The following is a 23,254-nucleotide window of genomic DNA, read 5'->3' as shown; positions in this document are numbered from 1 at the left end:
TATTTATTGCGCGTGCAGATATTACGCGAGGAAAATTAGCCCAACTTACATGCCTGTAAGTAATATTCGTTTCGTGCATAAGAGCTGACACTTGAAGAGAGTTTTCTTGCCTTCTTACCATTCTTCGGTCTAGATCGGCAGGTTCAAAAGATATAGCCGAAAAACGGTGACATCTTATCGTTTTTTCTCAACTGTTGATCCTATGATAATTTTTTAATAATGCAGCTCTTTGAATTTCTTACTATTTCGAATTTGGAGTCTATAAAAGCTTAAATTGTAACAAAAAGTGTTTTAGTCTTAAAAATCGCTAACCAAAAATGAAAAAAAAAAAAAAAATGACAATAATTTAGGCATTCTTCTAATTCATATTCTCGAAGCCGCATCCTAATAATTAAGCTTACTTATCGGATCGTGTTAAGCTCAAGCAGATTTTTCTTTCTTTACTTGGAACCAACCTGTGGAATGACCAAATAAAACCTGAGAAAAGTTGTAAATAAATACGACACTAGTGAGTATATTTAATTCTCTTCAACTTTATTCCCATCGCACAATAATTACTCCATAGATTTCGATATCCTTAACGACGTGCTAGTAAAACTATTAACTTTTACGAAAAATTCCACATATTTTCATATCGCGAAAGAGATAAATTAGCGACGTATTCGGCACGATTCGACGTCGAAGTCAAGGCGAATTGTTGAGACCAGGGTGTAAAGGAAAGTGCTATGGGGTGGATATCCTCTCGGCTATTCCAGGGGTGGGTTGAAGGGGGGCTCCTGCAGCATGTGGTGGTAACGACGGTCGTCATTAGCAATGCTAATGCATCTTTCGAGCGATGAGGTGCGCGCCATCGCAGGTAATGCCTCCTCCACTTCTCCCCTGCAGGAAGCCAACTCTCCCCCGTCTGATTCTACTCGCCTATTATACATACGTAGGTATATCTGTACATACCTTATATGTATAGGTATAAGTACTATTCCTCTTCGTTCTCGTTTCTCCCCCTTTCTTCTGGGTCCGTGGTTTCCCTTACTTATATTATACCTATACATAATACGTACCCTTTACAAATCCAAGTGCATCCTCGGCCTGTCTGATTGGCTTCTCCATCACAGCAGCGATACGTAACTCTAACATATATATGCATGTGTATTATCTGTCTGACTCACCATGCGGCAAATCAGATTTTATAAATTAACTTCGCATATATTATATATATGCGGAGTTTATTCGTATCATACATGGATGTATCTTTATACAGAATATTGTACTGCGATTATTAATTGTACGATTTTGAATTGACCTTGAAAATTTTTAACAACGATCTTTTCAACGTCATATCATTTTCATGTAACTTATCTGAAATTTAATTATCACTTTACTTCAAGATTGGCAAATTTTATTCTTCTTTTCTTATCTTTTTATTGATCTTTGAAATTGATGGGTATCTTTCGATAAGTTTTATGATCGTATAAATTTAGATCCTGTACCATTAAAAAAAAACGAAGAAAAAATGCGAAAACAAGAAAGTCGAGATCACGTTCCAACCCAAGGGAGTGAAATTAAAAGGAATTATGAAACAAGTGCCTAATTGTAAATTAGCCTATAGATTTAGAGAGAGGAGGGAGTGAAATAAGACGCGTAACAATGAGCGTTAAATCCTCCGAGACTACAGTTTTTATTACACCGATTGTGTAATTAAAGTGGTGCAGCCGGCAGGCACGAGTGGGAAATTGCTGAAGGCTTTGCGAATATGGCTGCGGGATCGAATCGCCGTTTGATCGTTAAATTAGACAAGGAAGGATTGTCAGAGTAAGAAGGTACATCTCGCGGTACAGCCAATTAAGCTTGATTAGAAGGTTGTCTTTAATTGCTATCCCAAGTTCACTCTCGAACTGACTATACGTACGATATGTACATATACATATAACGCGTACATGCACCTATATACATGCCTATGCCTGTATTACCTACAATACAATAGTCAGGTTACATATTCTAAGGATCAAGTGGAGTGAAATTTCGGAGGGATGTAAAGTTTTTTTTATTTTTTTTCCTCTCTCTTTCTTCTTTATGCTTGTGAGATTTTCAACGGTCGTAAATCCTCCGGCAAAGGGATAAGCAAAAAAAGAAGGGTCCGATTGTAAAAACTGATATCCGAATGACCCGCCGTTCTTTTTTTTTATTTATTTCTTTTCTTCCGAATTTATCTCTTTTATTGTAATGAAGTCCCACCCTTTTAATCCGTTCCTCGCCCACACCTCCCTCCTAGCAGACGTGTCTGATCTGATACCCGTCAGAAAAACATTATTTTTGGGAAAAGAGAGAAAGAGAGAGAGAGAGAGAGAGAGAGAGAGAGAGAGAAAGAGAGCGAGAAAAAAAAAGAGTACGAAAGAGAACATCGATATAATGATTATACACAATACCTTTTTTGTCAGTTTATTCAGCATCCGCATATTATCTGTAGGACCGGGCTTTAAGCTTTAAAGCGCAATAGTTCGACCTGAGAGAGAGAGAGAAGGATGGAGCAGGGCTGGACCATGCTTAGTCGGCTTTGAGCCAGAACGCTTAACGATATTGACGCGTTATCTGACCGCTTAGCTCAACCAGTATAAGCAATATTGTATCGGGTCAGCAAGCCACCGCTTATTGTATCTCTGAGGACTCAGGTATTGATAATTTGGGTATTGCTGAACTATCACAAGCTGTCCCTTATTCGCTGACAATCATTGAGAGAGCAATCCTCTTATGGAAAATCACTATTTTTTATCTATATAAGTAGCAATGCAAAGCTGGTTCTGAATACAGATTCCTTTACCGACATCTTATCGATATTCCCAAGACACAAACCTTTTTTCTAGATTATTCTAGATTTTGAAAAGGATTGTGTCTTGGGACTGTCGGTAAAATGGCGGTACAAAAATCTGTATCTAGAAGCGATCTGTTATTGCTGCTTGTATTATCACGATATTATCGTAGGCAGACAATTTACATCGTGCGGGAAAACAAATTTCTATATATACATACATGTACGTACAAGAACAGTTTGTAACCGAGTAGGTAATTTAATTCCCTACATAATGAAATTTTGTACAAACATATTGTTTGAGCTTGCAGCAAACTGTATACAATGGTGATGAATTTTTAATATACACCGAATTCACTGCACCCAGCTTGTTACGATGTTCATAATTGTTATAATGCGGGTTGTGAAAACGGGGGTTTGGCTTTTCTTCCTACAGGTATATATTCCGCAATTTATTTCCTCCGTGCATCCGCGGTGGTGATATGCCCGCACTCATGGAAGCTGAGCAGTTTTTTAATACCGCAGTGCTTCATTCGGCGAAATAAAAAAAAAAGCGATACATTTCCCAATTCCATATTTATATATGGTACCGCTTGACCGACCTCATATTTTTTACAAACTTGAACGATGAAACAAAAAAGTGAAAAAAAGTCAATGCCTCTAGTATGATTCATGTTATGTTATGCTGCGGTTTTAAAAACTGTGCAATCATGATTTTTCCATAAAACAATTATTTCACGACTCATCAATGTTACCAATTCCTCAGCCTTGTGTCCTTTTTTCATATCTAATTTCTAAAAGAGGCAAAAATCCCTCGTTTGAGCTTGCAACGTGCTTTCAGACTGCGCCAGGACAAGGGTGGCGGCGCTTGGTGTCCCCGAAACATGGTGACCAAGGAAGGCAAGGAGTACCTCGAGATCAATCTCCACACCACCAGGGTTCTAACCTCGGCCCGGACTCAGGGAAGGTTTGGAAACGGTCACGGAGTCGAATACACCGAGGAGTATTTCGTCGAGTATTGGCGCAACGGGTTCACCAAGTGGACGAGGTGGAGAAACCGGCGAGGAATGGACGTGAGTATAATATATAATATTACACTTCAAGGAGAAATTTTTTCTCACCCTCTTCTGCACCACCGAACAGAAGAAGAAATTTTTTTTAAAACTCCCAATTCCATTTCCTTCCGTTTTCGAGAAAAATGCCACTTGCAGCCATTTGCTAATTCGCTTCTTTACCTAATTGTTTTTGGCCAGTGTTTTATTTTTTCCTTTAATTATATCGTTTTCTTTTTTTTCTGCTGCTCCGAACGACTGACAGAATTTTGTTTTATTTATTTTTTTATTTTTTTATTTTTTGAATTACAGCTCGTTAATTAATTACGGTTATTTATATAGGCGTACATATAATTTTCGCTACATATTTTATCACACGGTACATAACACGTGCGGGGATTTATAAAAACAGGGTGAAATGAGGAAGATTGATTTTGTTCAAATTGGGGAAAACACGGAGTGAAAGCAAAAAAAAAAAAATATATAATTTAGTGGAAAATCGTAGCGGTTAATCACCGCGGATTATTCATCATGAATCAGTTACGCAACATTTAACTCGGACGTATAAATTCACACAGCACTATGCGTATATAAAATTTAACTTATCATGAAAATGCTTTGTTTTTTCTCATTATTTCAATTCTAACGACTGAGTAAAATTCTATTTTCGAGGAGCTGAAAATAAAATCAAAATTGCATTGAGATTTATAAGATACGAAATTTCGACTCACATATTTATTTATAACTTTTACATCGCGCCAGAATTTTTTTTTTTTTTTTGTTTTTCCCTCTACACTTCTCTTCTTTTCCGCACATATCCTCCTGCCTGAAATTTGCGAAAACAGATTTGTTTTAATGTCATTTCATCCGACTGAAGTTTGTCGTTCCCCTCGCACCCAACGAACCCCTTTGAACCGGGATAAAAATTACGGAGTCTGCACACCCGAGGGTAATAGAATTTCACCCTTCTTATTTTTCCTCTCTTTTCTCTCCTTCCTTTTTTTTCCTCGTGTTTTTTTTTTCTCTTCCTTTTTTTCTCACTCTTATAATTTTCCTTCTTTCGCACGAAACCGTGAAGCGTTCCAGGATAGAAATTAAAAATTCCCAGTGATTAGTGGAACTCCGCGATTGAGTTTCATGGCGCAGGTGCGCGAGCAAGTTGCAGCTTTCAAGTCTCGACTGAAACTTTTGCACACCGACTCGTATCGCTCCGAAGACGTTACGGGACTCAAAACTTTATTCGAGAAGTCTCGCATGTGCAGGAAACCTGCGCCTCTCAAATATTTGCTCAGACCTAGAGACGTCTACTTTTCGACTGCGCGCTTAACGGAAACCATTTTGCTAATTGTGATATGTTCGTGACGTTAAATGAAAAGAAAAGAAAAATTAAAATAAAAAAATTTCAATATACGCTATGCCAATTCTACCCATTTCGTATCTGTCATTTAATTTTTCTTTCTCCCCGATTTTTATATGATTTGTTCTGACATTGACGAGTTAAAAAAATTCTGGCATCTGACGGACGTTCATTGATCGTGAGAATCAGACGGAATGGCAATTTTTTTTTTATTCTTTTTTTTTCCCCTACTGTTTGTTTCCTCCCTTTATTCGAATCACGTTATTTATCCAAGGGGGGAGAATAAAAATTGTTTTTTCAACCCATGTACAAGGAAGAAAAAAACATTTTGAATATTTTAAACGAATAAACAAGTGTGCTGAAAATTATGGTGATGATTAGAATTTTTAAACATGATACAGACATTTTTTAAATCGTTTATCAATTAAATCTTTTATTTCTATATATATATATATATATATATATATATATACAGCTTCATCTTCTTGAGTGCTTTTTGGAAAATGATAGGAAAAACCAATCGAGCTTGCAAATAATCCCATATGCATGTACACAAATCCAGCGTCTAGATCATATCCGTAATTCTTCCGTTCAAATATTGAATCGGAATTAATACCGGATTATGTACTTTGCTTTTGGATTTGTACATACGTGTATGTGCATGGGAAAATATCCATCAACGAGCCATGTACCCACTAACGAGCCGATGAAAAATTTAGTGCATTTCTGCATTTCGTGCAAACTTTGTGTATATGTAAATACCTATCATATTGGTATTTAAATGCAGAAGCGTAAACTTTTCTGCCTCTGTATTAGGCAGTATGTGAAAATACACGCGGATCTCGCACAGCCGTTTTGTGTATCATACGCGTATATCTATAGCCGTAAAATATTAATTGACAGGAATTTACACGAATCTGTACGTAATTTTGTAAATTACACACTTTACCGATGCTACGAACGAAATTCCGTTTTGGTCGCAATTTATATCGCATTCTCTAGTCTACCGATCATTGATTTATGTTAATGAATGTTGAAAAATTTCGAACTTTGAAAAATATTTACCAATCTACTAAATTATTAGAGCATAATTGGGAATCGAAGACTGAACAAGAGCGATTGAGATTCATCAAGTTGAATTAGGTTAAAGCATATTCGTGTCTTCTACGTATAGAAAAGGAACAGAGAAAAAAAAAGAAATTCAATTTTCGCACAGAATATCTTACTCGTTACATTTATTAAGTATCATACTAGATTCTCCATTTTTTTAATTGACAAAAGTGTGCAACGTATAATGCAATTAAAATAATTCATAGATCACTGCGTTTGTGAACATAAGTAATCGATAAATCATTGGATCTTAAATTTCTGTTTTGCTTGTCAATAATTTTGACCGAAAAAACAATATACCAAAAATCGATACAGATCGCACACAATAAACTGATGCTCCCTATTTTGAAATATTATACGTTCACGTCACGTCAGGTGATTTGTTTACAATCCATTCTCGAACAGAATAAGCCTATAGGTAGGACTTGATATATTATTTATTGAAATTGGACCAACTGTCATACGAATTTGACGTTAACAAAAGGTGTTCGCTTATACAATGTAATCCTCTCGTTGTCAGTTGATTAATCACTGGATTATTAACTCTGACGAAAATGTTTTCGTTGTATGAAGGTCGAGAAGGTTTTCCGAAAAATATGTCGAAACTCATTTCAGTTATATTGATTTGAATGAAACTTCTATTCCTTAATGCTCCTTCTTCATCTTTGTGGTCTCTAATTCCTATCTTGATTATAATGCACCTTCGTAGGAATTTGAAACAGCTACATAGGACACTTGACCAATTTGAAAAAACGAATTGAAAAAGGCTGTGAGTGCCATTTTCAAAAGTAAAGTTTAATTCTAGCGATAAATAATTATGAAGAATATAAAGGTTATCGCCAATTTTTTTTTAATTTATGGTTTCAGGAACTTGCATCCTTTTTTATAAATGAGTGCGCAAAATTCTATTTTCCGTACGTTGTTGAATGTGCAAAGTAGTACATTCCCACACTAGTGCTGGAATTGAATCGAAATATCTAGTAACACTAGGGAAAAATATTATAATTCAATTCCCATATTGGTGCAGAAATTTACTACTTTGCACACTCATTTGATTACGCAAAACCGAATTTTGCGCACCAAGTTAGGGAAAATAGCATACTCAACACGTGCGCATTACTATTTTATACCTCCTCTTTAAATATACTATTTGAACAGAAAATCGAATCCGTACAATCGAAACCGGGGTCGTCATAATAACGCATAGAAAACGAGAGAAACTTTATCGGCAAATTTCGTATCTTGCTAACTTGCACAACAGTTTTCCCTACTCGTAATGGCGTTGAAGAACAGTTGTTCAACACGTGTCACCGCCTCACGCACGTATTCCGTTGTCGAGTTTGCGAATCGGCCAGGCCATCCCGTCCATCCGCCCCCAAGCTGGATCATCCGAAGCTCCGAGTTCCTCATTTGAATTCACGAGGCGCCGGGACGGCGCCGAGAAGTTGAGCTTTGCGGGCCCCCTGAAAAGGGACCGAAGGGACAATCGCGGACAGCGGAGAGACGTGTCTCATTCCGTTCTTTAAGAGGAGCCCAAGAGGAGAAACAAGCGGTTTTTCCTTCCTTTCTACAGCTTTTTTTTTACCGTTGCCAGTCCAATAAGACACCGTCAAATTAGCCGGATTAACGAGCCGATTTCTAACGTTATTGGAACTCGTGACGCGACTCCTTTTCTACATCTGCAAAAACGAACTTTGACCCTAGCTCGAAATCTCGAACGATTATTTTATCATTAGAGCCGAATTGCACGGAACTGTTTTATCATTGGGGCTAAGTTGCACGGAACTGCTTTATTACTAGAGCTAAGTTGTATGAAACTGTTTTATCATTGAAGCTAAGATGCGTGTAAATTTTTTATTCCTCGTTCGATTTTCTACAGCAATGAGATGTATCATATTTATATCTTTCAAAAGTTTTCAAAGATTCTCCACTTCGCGTCTTGGTATTTCGATGCGATTGCGGATTTCAATCAGGATCTATAATTATGCAGGACACGGGTTGAACTAACGTGTCGCTCGGATCTGCAACGATACCCTTTGGCAAAGCGTCCGATCCTTGTCAAATTCAGGACGAGTCTGGCTTCTCTACGTCTCGGTAGCAGCAGTTCGAAGGCGAGAACCAACTTCGTTCGTGATTAGCATATATTCATTACCGCCTTCTCATGCAAATCAAAAGCAAAGAGGATAAAAAGAACAAATGTAGGCAGGTATACGCGAGGGGTGCAAAAAGGGATGAAAAAATACTCTGGCTTTTTACCTTCCCCGGCTCGTTCTCTCATCGAGATGGAATAATCATGCCGTGCCAAATGCAACGACAGCTTTTCGCATTAACTGAAAGTGAATTAAAATATTTATTTAATTATGAACCTGCGCAATACTGTATAATTCATTTCACGTTATATGCAGATGGACATATATTTTTTTTTATTCATTTTGAATATTCATTCTATATTGTCACACGACGTTTCAATTCCTCTTAATGCGTCCATCGGATATATTTTGCGTTAATACTCATATTCGCGATGAGTAATCGCCGGATAATCCGATTTATCGATTATTTTATCATATTACTATATTTGCCCTACGCTATTATTCAGTTCCCGTATGTAATAAAACAGAGAGACAGAGAGATATGATGAGAAATAACGTTTCGACGACTTTCATTTTGTTCAGACGAAGCGTGAATTTTGATAAATCAGTTCACCGCATCTTCCGAGCTTTTATTCACCCCTTAATTTTTATTTCCTTACATCATTGGGGACTGAACGATCCGTAGAACGTGCTTTTCATCGATTGAATGAAAAAAAAAAAAAAACGTAGGAACCCTTGTTTGAGAAGAGGGGAACATGATTCCGAACCAACTGATCGCCCCGATGCGAATCAGAATTATGTTTGCACTTACCGTGATTACACCATCAATTTTGTTTTCGAAATTTACAAAACGTTACTACACTTCGAAAAGACTCCCTCTGTAATAAATTTTTGCTTAAACATATTAATATTACATATATTAAATTGATAGCGATATATTATTCGATGTTTTATCCGTCCAGGTTTTGTAATCATAATATCACAATCCTCGATTGGAATAAGAATCTCTGCAATGTAATTTACAATCCGTTTCATATTCCCATTGATACGTAATTAGAAGATTCTTCTTTGCATTTGATTACTTGTCAAGCCATAATAACACGGTTTTGCATTTATATGAAGATCAAACTCTTGATTATGAAAACCAGAACATGGTGATACTTTTTTGTTTGTTTTTTTTTTTGTTTGTTTGTTTGTTTGTTTAAAAATTGTTTAAATTAAATTGATAAGAAAGATGACGAGTTTTGGCGATTGGAAGCTGATATCTCGAAGTTAAATAAGCAGAAGGCTGGAATGCGAATGCGAATAAGAAATGGAAAAAAAAAACGATACGAAGCGAAGTTGCCGGTATACAGAAATGTTAGCCGGCTGCCTGCCTGCATGCCTATACAACACCGTCGAACATTTCTTAAGAGAGGAAAACTTTTCCCAGTCCTTTGTCAGCCGTTATTATTATTATTATTATAGTTGCGGGCGTATAAAACGCGTACCGTCATAACTTGTAATTAGTAAATGCAATTAACAAAATCCCCGTAACTCGAAAAGTTTGTAATTAAAATCTCATAACATTATAATGCGAAACGCTCGATTGAGCCAAATTATTAAGCCGTGTTGTAACCTCCTGTATGTGCGTACCTTGTACCTTCCATAATCCCAGGCAGCTAGTGTTAAAAATTCATATCTAATCTGACAGCAAACAACCGCCCCCTTTATTTCGCATTTTTCATCCCCGTCTCTAATTCTTTCCTAAGCTCGTTAATTCCTAATGCACAATCACACTGGCAAGGCCGGCACAATAACAACGTGTATTAATAATAATTTCCACCTTGTATAGCCTGCAACAACCTCAGGGCGAAGAGTCGAGAGTTTCCCGAAAAGCTTTTTCGAATGATTTATGACGCCCTCGGCGAGCCAGCTTTCATGTTAAATGTGACTAAAAAACATTAAACTTTTGTCCCCACTTGAATATAGCCGACGAGTCTCGCCTCCGAGTAGTTTACGCGAATTCTCACCTCGAGCTTGCACGAACAGGCTTGCAGACGTATAAAGAAGGAACAAAAAATCAATCCCTGAATTAAGCTCGGGCGATCTTTCATGTTTCTAAGGTATTATCATAGTTTCCCACAAATTTTCACGATTCGTCTTCGTCTTTGTACCTCTTTTCAAAAATCGATTTACAAATTCTTACAGTTTTTTCGGAAACTAAAAAAAAAAAAAAAAATTTTCAAATTAAAAACCTGTACAAGATTTTCAGGCGAATGAACAGCCGTTGAATAAGTGTATTTGTCAACAACACAATAAGCAGCTGTGTTGAAGAGGTTCCGGGGAGTGGGGGAAAGGGGGGGGAGGGGTGACTTTTAATATACCGGAAAGGTTGAATCGGAAGTTTTCACGAGTTTTCCCGACGATTAATACACGCCTAAACAAGGTGCGGGGCTAATTGCTAATTATAATACCTCGTTCCCACCCAGCAACGTAGTCGGGGCGCGTTTCATTGTTATAAAAATAATAACAATAACTCATTGGGGCATAATTATCATAATTACTTGTGCTAATTATACAAATGGACGGACACGCTGTCAGAAAACTGAGCGTTGTTCTACATCGTCGTGTAAATAAATATGAACAAGACGGTATTAAAACGGTCTTGAAGCGAGTGTCACTCATTTAAATAGCGCTTTGTTTTAATTCCCCTCCTTGTTAATTTCGGCCGAATATTCTTGCTCGTTATTACATCGTGCAGAAGTTTCGACTTGGTGAAAAATTGATACAAAGTTTTTTTCATGTTATGTTGATTATAATTATTACCTGGAATTTAAGCTTGCGAAGATTGTTGTTTTGTTACAAAGTTGCCGTTGCAGGGAATTTTGGTGAAATGATTATCGTCGTAACATAACGATTTTTAATATTGTTCAAAGTGCTAGAAAATGTGATATAAATAGTAATTATTCAGTTTGATTATAGTTGTTCACAGTATGTTATCCGGTTAGTGTAAAATAAAATCTGTGCTTTGGTTTCCGAAACCTCTTCTCCCGCCAAACAAGTAATCTTAATATCAATTTATTGCTACACGAATATCAAACAATCGAAATATAGTTGGAAGAAAATATAAGAGGACTGACGGCAATCAAGAATAACTGTATTAACACAAATTTGTGTTTTTCGGGTTATTACGGTGCTAGGACCTAATTCCCCAGAAATATTAACCCGTGATAAAAAATAACCCACGAGAAAAATAACTTGGACAAAAATAACCCATGAAAAATATAACCCAGACACAAACAACCCGTGACAAAAATAACTCACACGAAAATCAGCCGCGACAGCAAAAATAACCTGCGGAAAAATAACTTACACGAAAATAACCCGTGACAGCAAAAATAACCCATGACAAATATAATCCACACATAAATAACCCACACGAAAATAACACACGGCGAAAATAACCCACACGAAAATGAAGCACGTCAAAAATAACCCACTTGAAAATAACCCATACAAAAATAACCCACACAGAAGTAACCCGTGACAAAAATATAACATTTATAAAATGCGATTCAATTTCATTTAATTCAACTAAATGTTATTCAATACTTTGTCAATTTTTTTTCTAGAGTTATTATTGTTCAGGTTATTTTTATACGGGATATCAAGGTCGGTCACTGATCATTACACTTGCCAACGTCGTTTTCACCCCGTACGAAAATGTGTACACCTATATTATAACGAAGGGTTGCACTATGAGCACAACTAGATACTTCTCTCGACGCGGAGAAGAGCCGAGGATTGCGGACAGGGCTGCAGGTCGGTGTCAGGCAGTCCGATCAATTCCAGCCCCATGTATAGGGTACATATACCAGATACCTAAACCTAGCTGCAAAGGATATCGCGAGTAGCTGAGCCGGCGGTTCTCGTCCTTGTTTATGAGAGTATTAATTATTCCTATCGCGTATTGCGGCTGGTCGGCTATCCTCCTCCGTAGTTATATACCTACACCGGATTGCGACAGCTCGCACGTATACCTGCAGGTAGACATTGGCGGCATGTGCATGCGAGGCAACGCATCCAAGGGCTCTTTACAGGAAACGTCTACCTACCTGTTTCAAAGGAAACGCGTTTCATTTGCCGGACAGTCCGATCCCTCCCCCTCCCCCCGCTTTGCCGTTAAACCTGAAACAGCAACGACTACGGATTTACAACCATTTTTCAACCCCCTTTGAAAGCTTGCGTACATGTATTCGGATATGTGAAACCTTTGGATCGAAGAGATCGCTGCGTCAGATTTTTATGCTTACCTGTATACTTTAGGGTAATCCTTGTAGGTCATTTTTGGAATTTTACCGACTCATCCCTCCCGAATCGACTTCGAATAATTCAAAAATAATTTCCTCATTTCTTAAGATTTTTATCTCAACTCTAAGTTCTCCCACCAAGAGGGTGGATTTTCCCATTTAACTCTTGTAAGTACACATTAAATTCACCTAACGGATTTCGATAAAATTTGGTCTTAAAGGGTTTCTTGGATCGCTGATTACGAATCTGAGCTCAAAATTTAAAAATTCAAAATGGCGGATTCAATATGGCCGATCAAAATCCTAACAGAGACACTTAATGTTGCCATATTAGATCAATAATTTTGAGGTTTGTGATTTCGAGTTCAAATTCGTAATCAGCGACCTCGAAAACCCCCGAGTATCGAGTTATATCGAAATCGAATTATTTTTTGGATTTTAAAATTAAAATTAAAATCCGCCATTTTGAGTTCATATTTGTAGTCAGCGACCCAACAAATCCCCCTGTACCAGATTTTATCGAAATCCGCTGAGTAGATTTTATGTGCCCCTGAAAGGGTTAAATGGGAAAATCCAACCTCTTGCGGGCACGTGTTAGAGTTGATGTAAGAATCTAAAAAAATGAGGGAATTATTTTTGAATTATTCCGAGCAGATTTCAGGGGTAAGAGAGTTGAAATTCAGAAATGAACTTTCTAAGCGCTACCGTAATATACATGTATATTAGGATGGTCCGTACTTTAGACTTTTTATAAATTTGACTGGGACACTCCCAAATTTCTTTCAAATGAGTATATGGAAATCTTTTCGAAAGTACACTGGCCTCCGTCCCATCCCTCAACACTCTCGCAAGGTCTGTGAAGTTTGGGATTATTTTACACATTTTTTTTTACAGATGCGCTAACACGTGTCAACATGATTCGCTATTCTTGGATACCTTACAGGGCAACATTTTTTTATCATTTTTCGGATTTTTGGTGGTGTACAGTAAAAGGATGCACAGTCGAGTCGTGCAGAATATAAATCAATAAATTTTACCTTCAATCACTTCTTTATGAAAGCAAAATCGGAGAAATCACGGTACACAAAAATCTTTTTAGCTGATTATTTTTGCAAAGAAATTATCCCTCACAAATCGTCTATGTGCATAAATTTTTAACATCACCAACGTATTTCTTGCTTAATCGTAACTTTATAGCCCTTGAGTTATTATCACGATTTTGCGTATAATATCAGGTTTAATTTTCTCTCTAATTGCCAAATGCAAACAAGATCGAGAAAAAATATGGCTCATCGCCAGATGAATTGTACGATATTAATTCGTCAAAAAAATTAACTGTTCTTCGACAAAATGGAAAGTAACATGTGATAGATTCTTAGATAAAAATACACTTCTGAAAATAATGTAAATTCTGTGAGTCTGTTGAATAATCATAAAATTGTTACGATTGAAATTCGTGATCTGAAAATTTATTCTCTGAATTACACCTGGGATTTTTGTTTGATTAAATTCAAGTTGATTAGGTTCTGTTGCATTTCTCTAGCCTTTGCTTATTCGTGTTTTTACTCCAGCAGAGTTTCAACCCAGGTTCCATAGATCCTTAAATTGTCCAACGAAGAAGAGGGGATAAAAACGAATGTATGCTAGCTTGACTTTTCGGTCTGAGAAGGTAATCCCGGTCTTCTTATCAAAATATAAAAACCAAAGATCGATGTGTTTTCATTCCTCCTCGTCGTCGCTAATTCCGATAGTTTTTATCGTGGACACTGCAGGTCGGTATCAGCGGGTAGATAATTCCTCCCCAAAAATGGGAAAGAGCCACCTGGAGGTCGTAAACGCGTTTGGCCAAAGGGAAACCCCGTCAAAGCTGTAAGCCTGACGGGCAGCCTTGCCCGCCTGACGGATCATCCCCCTTACGTATTTAATAATTCCTCGAGCGGAGGATTTGTGACCAGCCCCGATTACGTATCTCGGGCAAGGGTTTGGCAGCCCCGAGCCTTTAGGATGGTCCGATTCCGCAGTCTAGCAGCACCTGCGGAACCTTGTTCGTAAAATTATTACACCAACCCGACGGCTAAGCCTCAAGTTTTATAATACCCCGTAAGTGCCTCCCGAGGCGAAATTGTACCCCCCACGTTCCAATTTTACACATGTATCCGTTACGTTGTATATATGTTTGTTTTGCGAGCCCTGTTGCTGCTGTTATTGTTATTGTTACGACATTATTATCGTCAAAATTTCTGAGTAAATTTTAGTAGTATTAAAACGAGAGTTCTTGACGCAGATTCTTGCTACCGACACTTATCCACATGACGTTATCGCGGAGAAGGGTTTGAGTCTGGGTAAAAAGTCGGTAAGTGTCGGTAGCAGGGATCTGCATCCAGAACTCTCCTCATATTACTTCTAAATCTGCGAGCACTCTCACCGACCGGCTACAAATTTTTCATCTCATCCGGTGAAAGGATGAGAAAAAAAAATTACGTAAGAAATGATGAGAAATATTGTTGCCTCGGTGAAATATCACTATCCGCAATATCATCATCGCTCGTATTGAAACAAAATGAATAACCAACCTCTTTTGCAATTGCGCGTCAATAAAAAGATGTCCGCAGTCCAGGATGAAGTGCGTGAAGAAAACTAGGAAGAGACTAGAATAGAAAATATTGTTGAAGATCGTGACTAGGATGAATTGCGGGTGTCGAGGGTGTTGTTTCCGAAAGGGGGTGGATGGAGGGCGTCGAGGGCGAAACAGCTCGTCGATCAATTTAACCACGTAGATCCGTCACTCTGATTTCAGCTGCTCGTCGGTAACAACAATCCCTACACAGAGAAGGAGCAGACGTTCGACCCACCGATAGTGGCTACAAGAATACGTTTCATCCCCTACACGTCCCACATGAGGATAGTCTGTATGCGAGTTGAACTTTACGGCTGTCCCTGGACCGGTGAGTGAAATTTAAAGAGACTCTATTTTCCTACCGTCTCTCGCTTGGTACTATACTGCTATACGTATACACACGTTATTATACCCTCTCTTTTCCACACGGGAAATCAGCCAGTGCCGAACGACAGTCTGCGTAGAATCGATTAGCGGGTTGGAATCCCGCAAGCGATGTTTCAATTTTTCCGAATTTCGTTCCGGAAAAGCTCCCGTCACACTCGGGGATAACATAATTCGGAAAGTGTATCTTTCCGGCGGTTTTCCAACCACCGCTGTTGTATCAACCCTTTTCGCGAGAGCCGCTCGAGTCCGGTCCACCATCCGCAAACCCTGCAACCCTCCACCGCCAGGTTTACTGCCCTCGGGCTGTGTTCCCTCGCTCCTGTAGATCCTTTGCTATTTTACGCTAAAAGAGAACGCAAGGGTGGGCGGTTGTCTCTCTCCGTACCAGCGGAATCCAACCACCACCCCCGCCCCCACCCCCAACATCCCAGCCTCTATCTGAGATTAACTTGGATTTATGATCACCGGCAAAAGCACAGCTGTGTCTGCATTAATCCAATCCGAAACTGCCGGCCGAATAGCTCTGCTCTGCTTTCTGCTGCACGCCTGTATTATTATAGGCATACCTACAGTCCGCCATTTCCTGCTCGGCCATCTGCCACCTTTTTCGGGATGCGGATCTCGGTCTTTCTCTCTCCTTCTTTCTTTCTCTGTGTGTATACGTTAGTACGTATACGGTACTGCAAACCCAACAATGTACACACAACAATCTCGAAAAGTTAATTATCGCGGCGGACTTTCCTTCCGTCATTTCTTCCTCGCTGGCTATTATACTATTTTTCCTTATTTTCGTTTCGTATTTTTTTTTTTCCATTATTATTTTCTTCTCCTTTTTTCTCTCTTTATCCCGTGACTCCATTTCCGTCGCTAGTATTCTTTTCTATGCTATACAGTCTCACTTTTGCATTTATAAAGTAAAACTCAACTCTCAGTTGCTTGAAATGGATAATATATACATTAAGAAGGAAACAGTGAAACTTAACAGGCTGACTGCGCTTGCGCGAAATAATTGAACTCCGTTGGTCGAGGAGATCCCACCACGGCAACATTTTCATCTGCCACGTAGTGTGGCCAACTTAAGCAAAACTACAGGGAATGAAATGTCAAGCTCTTCCACATCGAGAGTGGGTGAATTGAAATTGTGCTGTTACTCGTTACTCGTAGTACACGATAAAAAAAACCGCCGAGCCTTCACGAATTCGTACGTCAACTACATATTTGAGGTCTGCTTTACCCAAAAAAAAAACAATTCGCATCACCAGCATAATCTCCATAAGTCGCGTTTAACAGCTGAAGAAGCTTGAGTTGGCTATCCTGCATCAAAATACGACGTAGCCTATCTCGCGCATGCGCAGTCAGATGAACGATCTGATAAGTTTCACCCTACCTTCTCATTTTCAGTATAAAGTTGTCGACGTACGGCGTTCCCTTATTTTTCCTTCCTACGACCGGTTGATAAAATTATTATTTATTATTTTGGTCAATTTCCGTCCGCAGAAGGCCTCGTCTCCTACTCTATGCCCCAGGGAATTCAACGAGGATCGGAGGTCGATCTTTCAGACAGAACCTACGACGGCCGCGAGGAGGGTGGACACCTCTCAAGGGGCTTGGGCCAACTCGTTGACGGCCGTAAGGGCGCCGACAATTTTCGTCTGGACGTCAGTGGCAATGGGAAGGGTAAGCTGGCCTCGATTACTTCTTATTTTCTTTTACCTTGCCTTCGCTCGTTAGGTATTCAGTTTTTCAACCATAAGCGCGATTCAGATTCCATTTCACGATGGTATTTGCCGACGAATTCGAATCCCTACCGCTTGCAGTTTCTTATAACTATCCGAAGCTGAATGCATATGCATTACAATACCGGTCAACGGAACGCTGATAGCTTTTAAGGTGTATGTATGGATATATCAGAGAAAGGTAAATGCGGCTGAATCCCCATGCAACGTTGGTAACTCGATGTCGAACGGTTCCATTGAGTTGAGGGGTTTCTGGAATTACTGGAGATCCCTGGAAGATGAGGGAACAAAAGATCCAATTAGCGTCAAAACGCGCGGAAAGAGAAGAGCTGAGATATTCATCTCTCAAGTTTCAATTTGTATTGTCTCCGGCTCGTTTCTCTAGCGTCGGGACGCTCGACGTCGCGCTGCGGTTGACGGATCAATTTTTAATCCTGCACGCGACAAGTGGAGAAATTTTTTCCGTTTCCTCGCTAAATTTGATTTCATTATTATCATTATTATAGACGTGTGGTTTCCTTTTTTCTCTTCTTCTCATTTTTTTTTTCTCTCGCCTTATATCGCGACTCGCCGGCCCGTTTTGGCAAAAGTACAATATGGGGGCGCAATTTCCGCCGCTCTAGAAATCCGCGGCTCGAGATGAAATTTCATTAATCGTTCCCTTAGCCGCTGGGAGAGAAAGGGGGCGGCACATGGCGCCTCGAAACGTCTTAACAACTTTACCGGTCTACCCAGCGGGCCAAAGTGATTGTGCAGCCCGACGTAACGCCTTTGCAAATTCTACCTGATTAAAACCTCCGCGGTTATATCGGCCCCTTTGACTTTGAGGCACGCATCCACCTGGATTTGAAAGGGGTTCACAAAAAACATAATTCGCTCCACCAGCAAATTTCAATGTTAATATAGTCTCAGCAAAGATTCTAGCTGGTGAAGCAAAAAATCTGCAAACATGGTCAAGTTCAAGTTCCAATGTATCAAATCCGTTAGTTAAACTAGCAAAATTTTAGCTGTCGCAACGTATTTTATTTCTGCGTCTATATTAACATTTCTTCCTATCTGAATTGAATAGCTGCATTCCTGAATTCCTAACGACTTCATAAAATTTAATGCGCATGCGTCGAGAGTAGCTGTTTGCCAGGGTGACCAACCGTCATAAACATAACCTCAAAAACCTTAACTGTTATGGATTGAGCACAACTGGCAGCGACAGTGGTCAAAACTTTTGAGGTTATATTTACGTCGGTTGGTCACCCTGATAATCAGCTACTCTCGGGTCAAGGCGCGTGCGCATTAAATTCTTGCAGACGACAGAACGTGCAGTCGTTAGGAATTCACTTTGTGTATTCATTTATTCAGTGTTTCCACGCGTCAGATGAATATTGTTATCCCTTGTTTCGATATCTCGCGGCCAAGTTCACCCTGACGAACGGGTATTTCGTCCGCCGAGGAACGAATGGAATTACGGGTCCCGCGGCGCATTGTGTCCGGTTTTTCCCGAACGTACATTATACGTATAACCTTTCGAGAACAAAGCCGCGAGGAGAGATCACTCCCCGGATAACTCGCAGGTTCCCAGAGTCTATTCTCTATCGCCCCGTCTACTGCACATACATACCTATACCTACTCCCGGAGAAAAGCTCCCGGGACGTTCGTCAAATCCTGCGGGGATAAGAAAGTGACAATAAAAAAGAAACGGGAGAATGGAAAAACGAAGGAAAAATTCAATCAGCCGGGGATCCGCCGGAGACAGTGGAAAACGATCGGACCTACGGACCTTGCAAGCTTCTGTGTGTACATTACGCTCATGTGTGCATTGTGTAAGAGCGGAAGAGCTCGGGGGCCTGGACCGCAGACCGATCTTCTGGTCGCCGAGAGGGGCGAAGGGAGGGCGTAGAGCCGAGAGGGCTTTGGCTACATTTGAATCTGTTCGGATTTACATTTATATTGAACCGCAGGCTAGGCCGCGCGGCTGCTGTTTACCCGTTCCTCTACAAATTTATGTCTTTCTATTACCTGTATGCGTAATTTTACATTTTTCCCATTCAATGGTAGGTAGGTTTACCGTCGCGGATTTGCGGAGACAGCTTACCGTCGGCTCGTCGCTTTTCTATAAGGCATAATAAAGTAAAGTCAACCGTCGGCGTCCCGGTCATCTCATTTCCGGCTCAGAGAGGCCTCCGAGGCTTTTCACCTTTCGACCGGGCTTTAACCGCTCGGATCGCTTCGCTTTGCCGATAATTGACCGTCCCGGATCGCCATGACCGGGGATGATGATTTTGAAACGCGGCAGAGCGGCCGGTTCAATTAACCACGGTGTATCCTGAAGCTCTCGTTTATTTTCTTCTCGTTGGTATTTCCACGGATACATAATTACACCGCTAATTGGAATACCACTCGCTCACCCAACGACCGATCCACCAACCACAGACTGATATAATCCATAACCATTGCCTTGCCAAATATATAATTTCGATGCGTAGAGTTGGAGCTTCCGCACTTTTAATCCACGGTTCACTGGCAGGCAATTCCAATGTTGAACAAAAAAATTCGCAACGAACTTCTGTAGAGCTATAATTTCGTATCAATATAACTATCTGATGTCAACCGTTACGAAAAAAATAAAATAAAAATTCTGCACAACATGCTAAATTCCCGTAAGAAAAAAATTGAAGGGTACCAATTCACAACCAAGTTGAGCGTTTTGAGGGGGTTTTTCAGTAAAGGAATCTCACACCATCATTTCACGTCAATCCAACACCATTTTCTGATGTCAATCTCTCACGGTCCACTGCCGAATTTCCGAATTGACCAGAAAAATTGTTCCAGAGCAGCGGACATCGGCAAATTTGCACCGAATTTCAACACGACCATTTTTCACACTGCATTTAACCACGGTAAAGAACCTAAAGTGGGTAATTACTTTGTTAAAAATCAGGGCTAAAAGGACGCGTTGAAATTGATGACTGAAAATTTTTGCCCCTAAAACGTCGCCCGCGTCCCAGCTCTCCTGTCATTCACTCACGTTCGTTTCCCGTCAAACGAAATTGCCAAACTTTTCCATTTGCCGGGCAGAGGGCAGCCGCACCGAACGAACGAACAAACGAACGAACGGCGGGGTGAGCTGGCTCAACTTTGGTCGGAATAAAGCGATTACGCGTCAATAGGTACCCATTCGCCTGAACGCAGCAGCTGAGTGCTGGTTAGGTTGCCTCGCGTGCCGTGCAGAGTCGGGGTGAAATTCGCGCCTTCGATTGGACCGCCAAGTGGTAATTCTACAGGGTGGAATTTCAACGACTGAATCTCCATACCCGATCCCTTACCATCGGACACGGGCCTAAATTAGTCCGCGGAATCGTGATACGTCGGTGATGGTGTTCGCGCCGATCCCTGCAGAGCCGGGGATCGTTCGGCTCATTGGAAGTCGGTTCACGTTCCCTGAATTACGGCACATGCCTCGTGGACACCGATACTATTGTAGGAGAGTCGAGACCATCATTCAGGGTTCATTTCAACGAGCCGACTAATCTCGACGGGCGACCCAAACCTGGGGAACCATTCACCCGAGGATGGATATTCGTCTTGGTGGCGATAAACCCGGGCTCTTTACCTGTGCAGGTCAGGAAAACCTCGGAGCAATGATATTCAATTTCTACTGCAGGAGAGATCGGTTCGCCTGGATATCGTCACGGGGTTGGTTTTTTTTTTCTTTCTATAGTCATTCATTGCGAGGGTAGGTAGGTACAACTGATATATTACTGCATATAGCCGAGATGAGAGCGGTTGAATTACGGTGCGGGAAATATGACTTCGGAGCCGAGGGTAACACGGAATCGATGATGACCCAGATGCGGATGAAGTATTTTCCACACGAGAAGACTCATACGACGCGCAAGATAGTTCTAATGGCGAATGGTCTCGCAATAACCGGCGACTGTATATCTTCGAAAACTCTTTTATTTATCTTCAATATAGACTTTGAGAGAGCCCGAGTCGCGTGGTCTCACCCCTCCTCAAACTTGGCGATATTGTATAAGGTACCGTAGTAGCTTCTCTCTCCGACTCCCGAGGAATGGGAACAAGAAGATTCAAGCATTTCAAATTACTTATGAAACAACTCCTATCCGTTTTATCCAGCAGGAATTTGAGCACCTTCCTATTTCTGTTCCAAGGATACGAGTGGGTCGGATGGCGCAACGACACCCCAAACATGATTGGTCATCCGGTTGAAATAACATTCGAATTCGACTACGCGAGGAACTTCACCGCTATGCATCTCCACACGAATAACTTCTTCTCCAAGGACGTACAGGTGATTCAACACGTATTAAAAATTGTCGCAACTAGCCCGCTGACTTGTCATTTTCCTACCATTTGACGCAGGTCTTCTCGCACGCCAAGGTCTACCTCAGCGGCGGTGCGGGAAGTCAGTTCAACGGCGAGCCGGTCCATTTCTCCTACATGCCGGACCTCGTCTTAGAACAGGCTCGTGACGTCACCATAAAGCTCCACTCGCGGGCCGGTCGGTACCTCAAACTTCAGCTGTACTTTGCCGCCAAATGGATAATGCTCAGTGAAGTCGTCTTCGAGTCTGGTGAGTCTTGTTAAGTCACAATTCTCACATGTGAATAGTTCACGGTGGTAGTTCCCGATCAAGGATTTGAGTGATTAGACCACCTCTTAATTCAACCGGGAAACTCGATCCAGCTCGACCAATTCGTCGACCTCGGGATCTTTTTTCACGAAGCTGAGCAGCCGAGCAAACAAATTTTCAATAAATTCGAGAGGTCGCGTAGTCGAATGAATCTGGAGTTACTTCCGAGGGGTTCGATTTTCCCGTTCACCTATTTTCTGTAAATTTCCACTTCCCCCTTTGCAGTTACTCTTCCGCTGCTCTCCGCGCGATATGAATAACCGTTGAAGTGCCCTGTGCTCATCAGCGGAGAGCGCACATTGCGACTGAAATCGAGTTAACGAACATCGGTGCCAGTAGGTTCAATCGCAGGAACAGAGTAGGTATCCCGAGGAAGATTTTCTCCCTTTTTCTTGAGGACGAAGGAGCTGACTTGTTGACTTAAGGAGCGGCGGCTGCGAGCTCGGGCCGCACCGACGCCATTAATCATTCCCAACCCTCTCTCTCCTCTCTTCCTCTCTTCCTCTTCCTCTTCTCCGCACGGTTAGCTTACCGCTGCGAGGTGACTGTCGCCGGCAGAGAGGCACCCACACTCTCTGCTCTTTGGGCCCCTCCAAGCGCCGCTCAAATGCTCCGCTGAACCGCGTCATCGATAAGAAAACACTGTAAGATTCCGATACAGCACTCGACTGGCACTCACACACGGGATTCCAGAAGCCGGAGACCCACACCTAGAGCCATAACAAACTGCGGACCCGCCGCCTGCTTCCGACGTTCAATGGGAAGCGAAAACTGCCCACGTTTATGTGCCGCGAGCTGGATTCCAAGCTCTTGGTTCTTCGCCCTACTTTCCTGCTTCGGACAACCATTGAAACACCCTACTTTACGGCGATGATTGTGCCATAGTAGAATTTTTCACTTCTTTCCACAGTCATCTCCGAGTGGAACAACACCGACGACGATGACGCAAGGAACCGTAGCACCATCGTCATCCCCGGAGCGACGGGAAGTCCGTATCAAAACAACGAGGGTCCGCTTCAGAGGGACGAAGTCAAAGCCACCTTCAACAACAACAACGACGCCACACGGAGTGACAATATCTGTAAGTCGAGCAGGTGCAGATTGTTGCCTCTACTACAGTCTCTAATTCTTGATAACGATTTGAACAATTTCTGCCTC

The 23,254-nt window shown here is 40.9% G+C and overlaps 1 protein-coding gene across 2 annotated transcripts in view; it reads left to right on the top strand.

Moving 5' to 3' along the window:
- The window catches only part of LOC107220155 (discoidin domain-containing receptor 2-like), a 111,540-nt gene that overhangs the window by 71,617 nt on the left and 16,669 nt on the right, over positions 1–23,254 (top strand). For both annotated transcript variants that reach the window (XM_046731510.1, XM_046731511.1), the window contains 6 exons: positions 3,645–3,876; positions 15,502–15,649; positions 17,206–17,385; positions 21,615–21,754; positions 21,826–22,036; positions 23,007–23,177. In XM_046731510.1, coding sequence (XP_046587466.1) covers positions 3,645–3,876; positions 15,502–15,649; positions 17,206–17,385; positions 21,615–21,754; positions 21,826–22,036; positions 23,007–23,177 — 1,082 coding nt within the window. The remainder of the gene's footprint in view (positions 1–3,644; positions 3,877–15,501; positions 15,650–17,205; positions 17,386–21,614; positions 21,755–21,825; positions 22,037–23,006; positions 23,178–23,254) is intronic.

Source organism: Neodiprion lecontei, chromosome 2 (genome assembly GCF_021901455.1).
Source record: "Neodiprion lecontei isolate iyNeoLeco1 chromosome 2, iyNeoLeco1.1, whole genome shotgun sequence".
NCBI classification, from domain to species: domain Eukaryota; kingdom Metazoa; phylum Arthropoda; class Insecta; order Hymenoptera; family Diprionidae; genus Neodiprion; species Neodiprion lecontei.
This window is presented reverse-complemented; position numbering and strand designations above follow the sequence as displayed.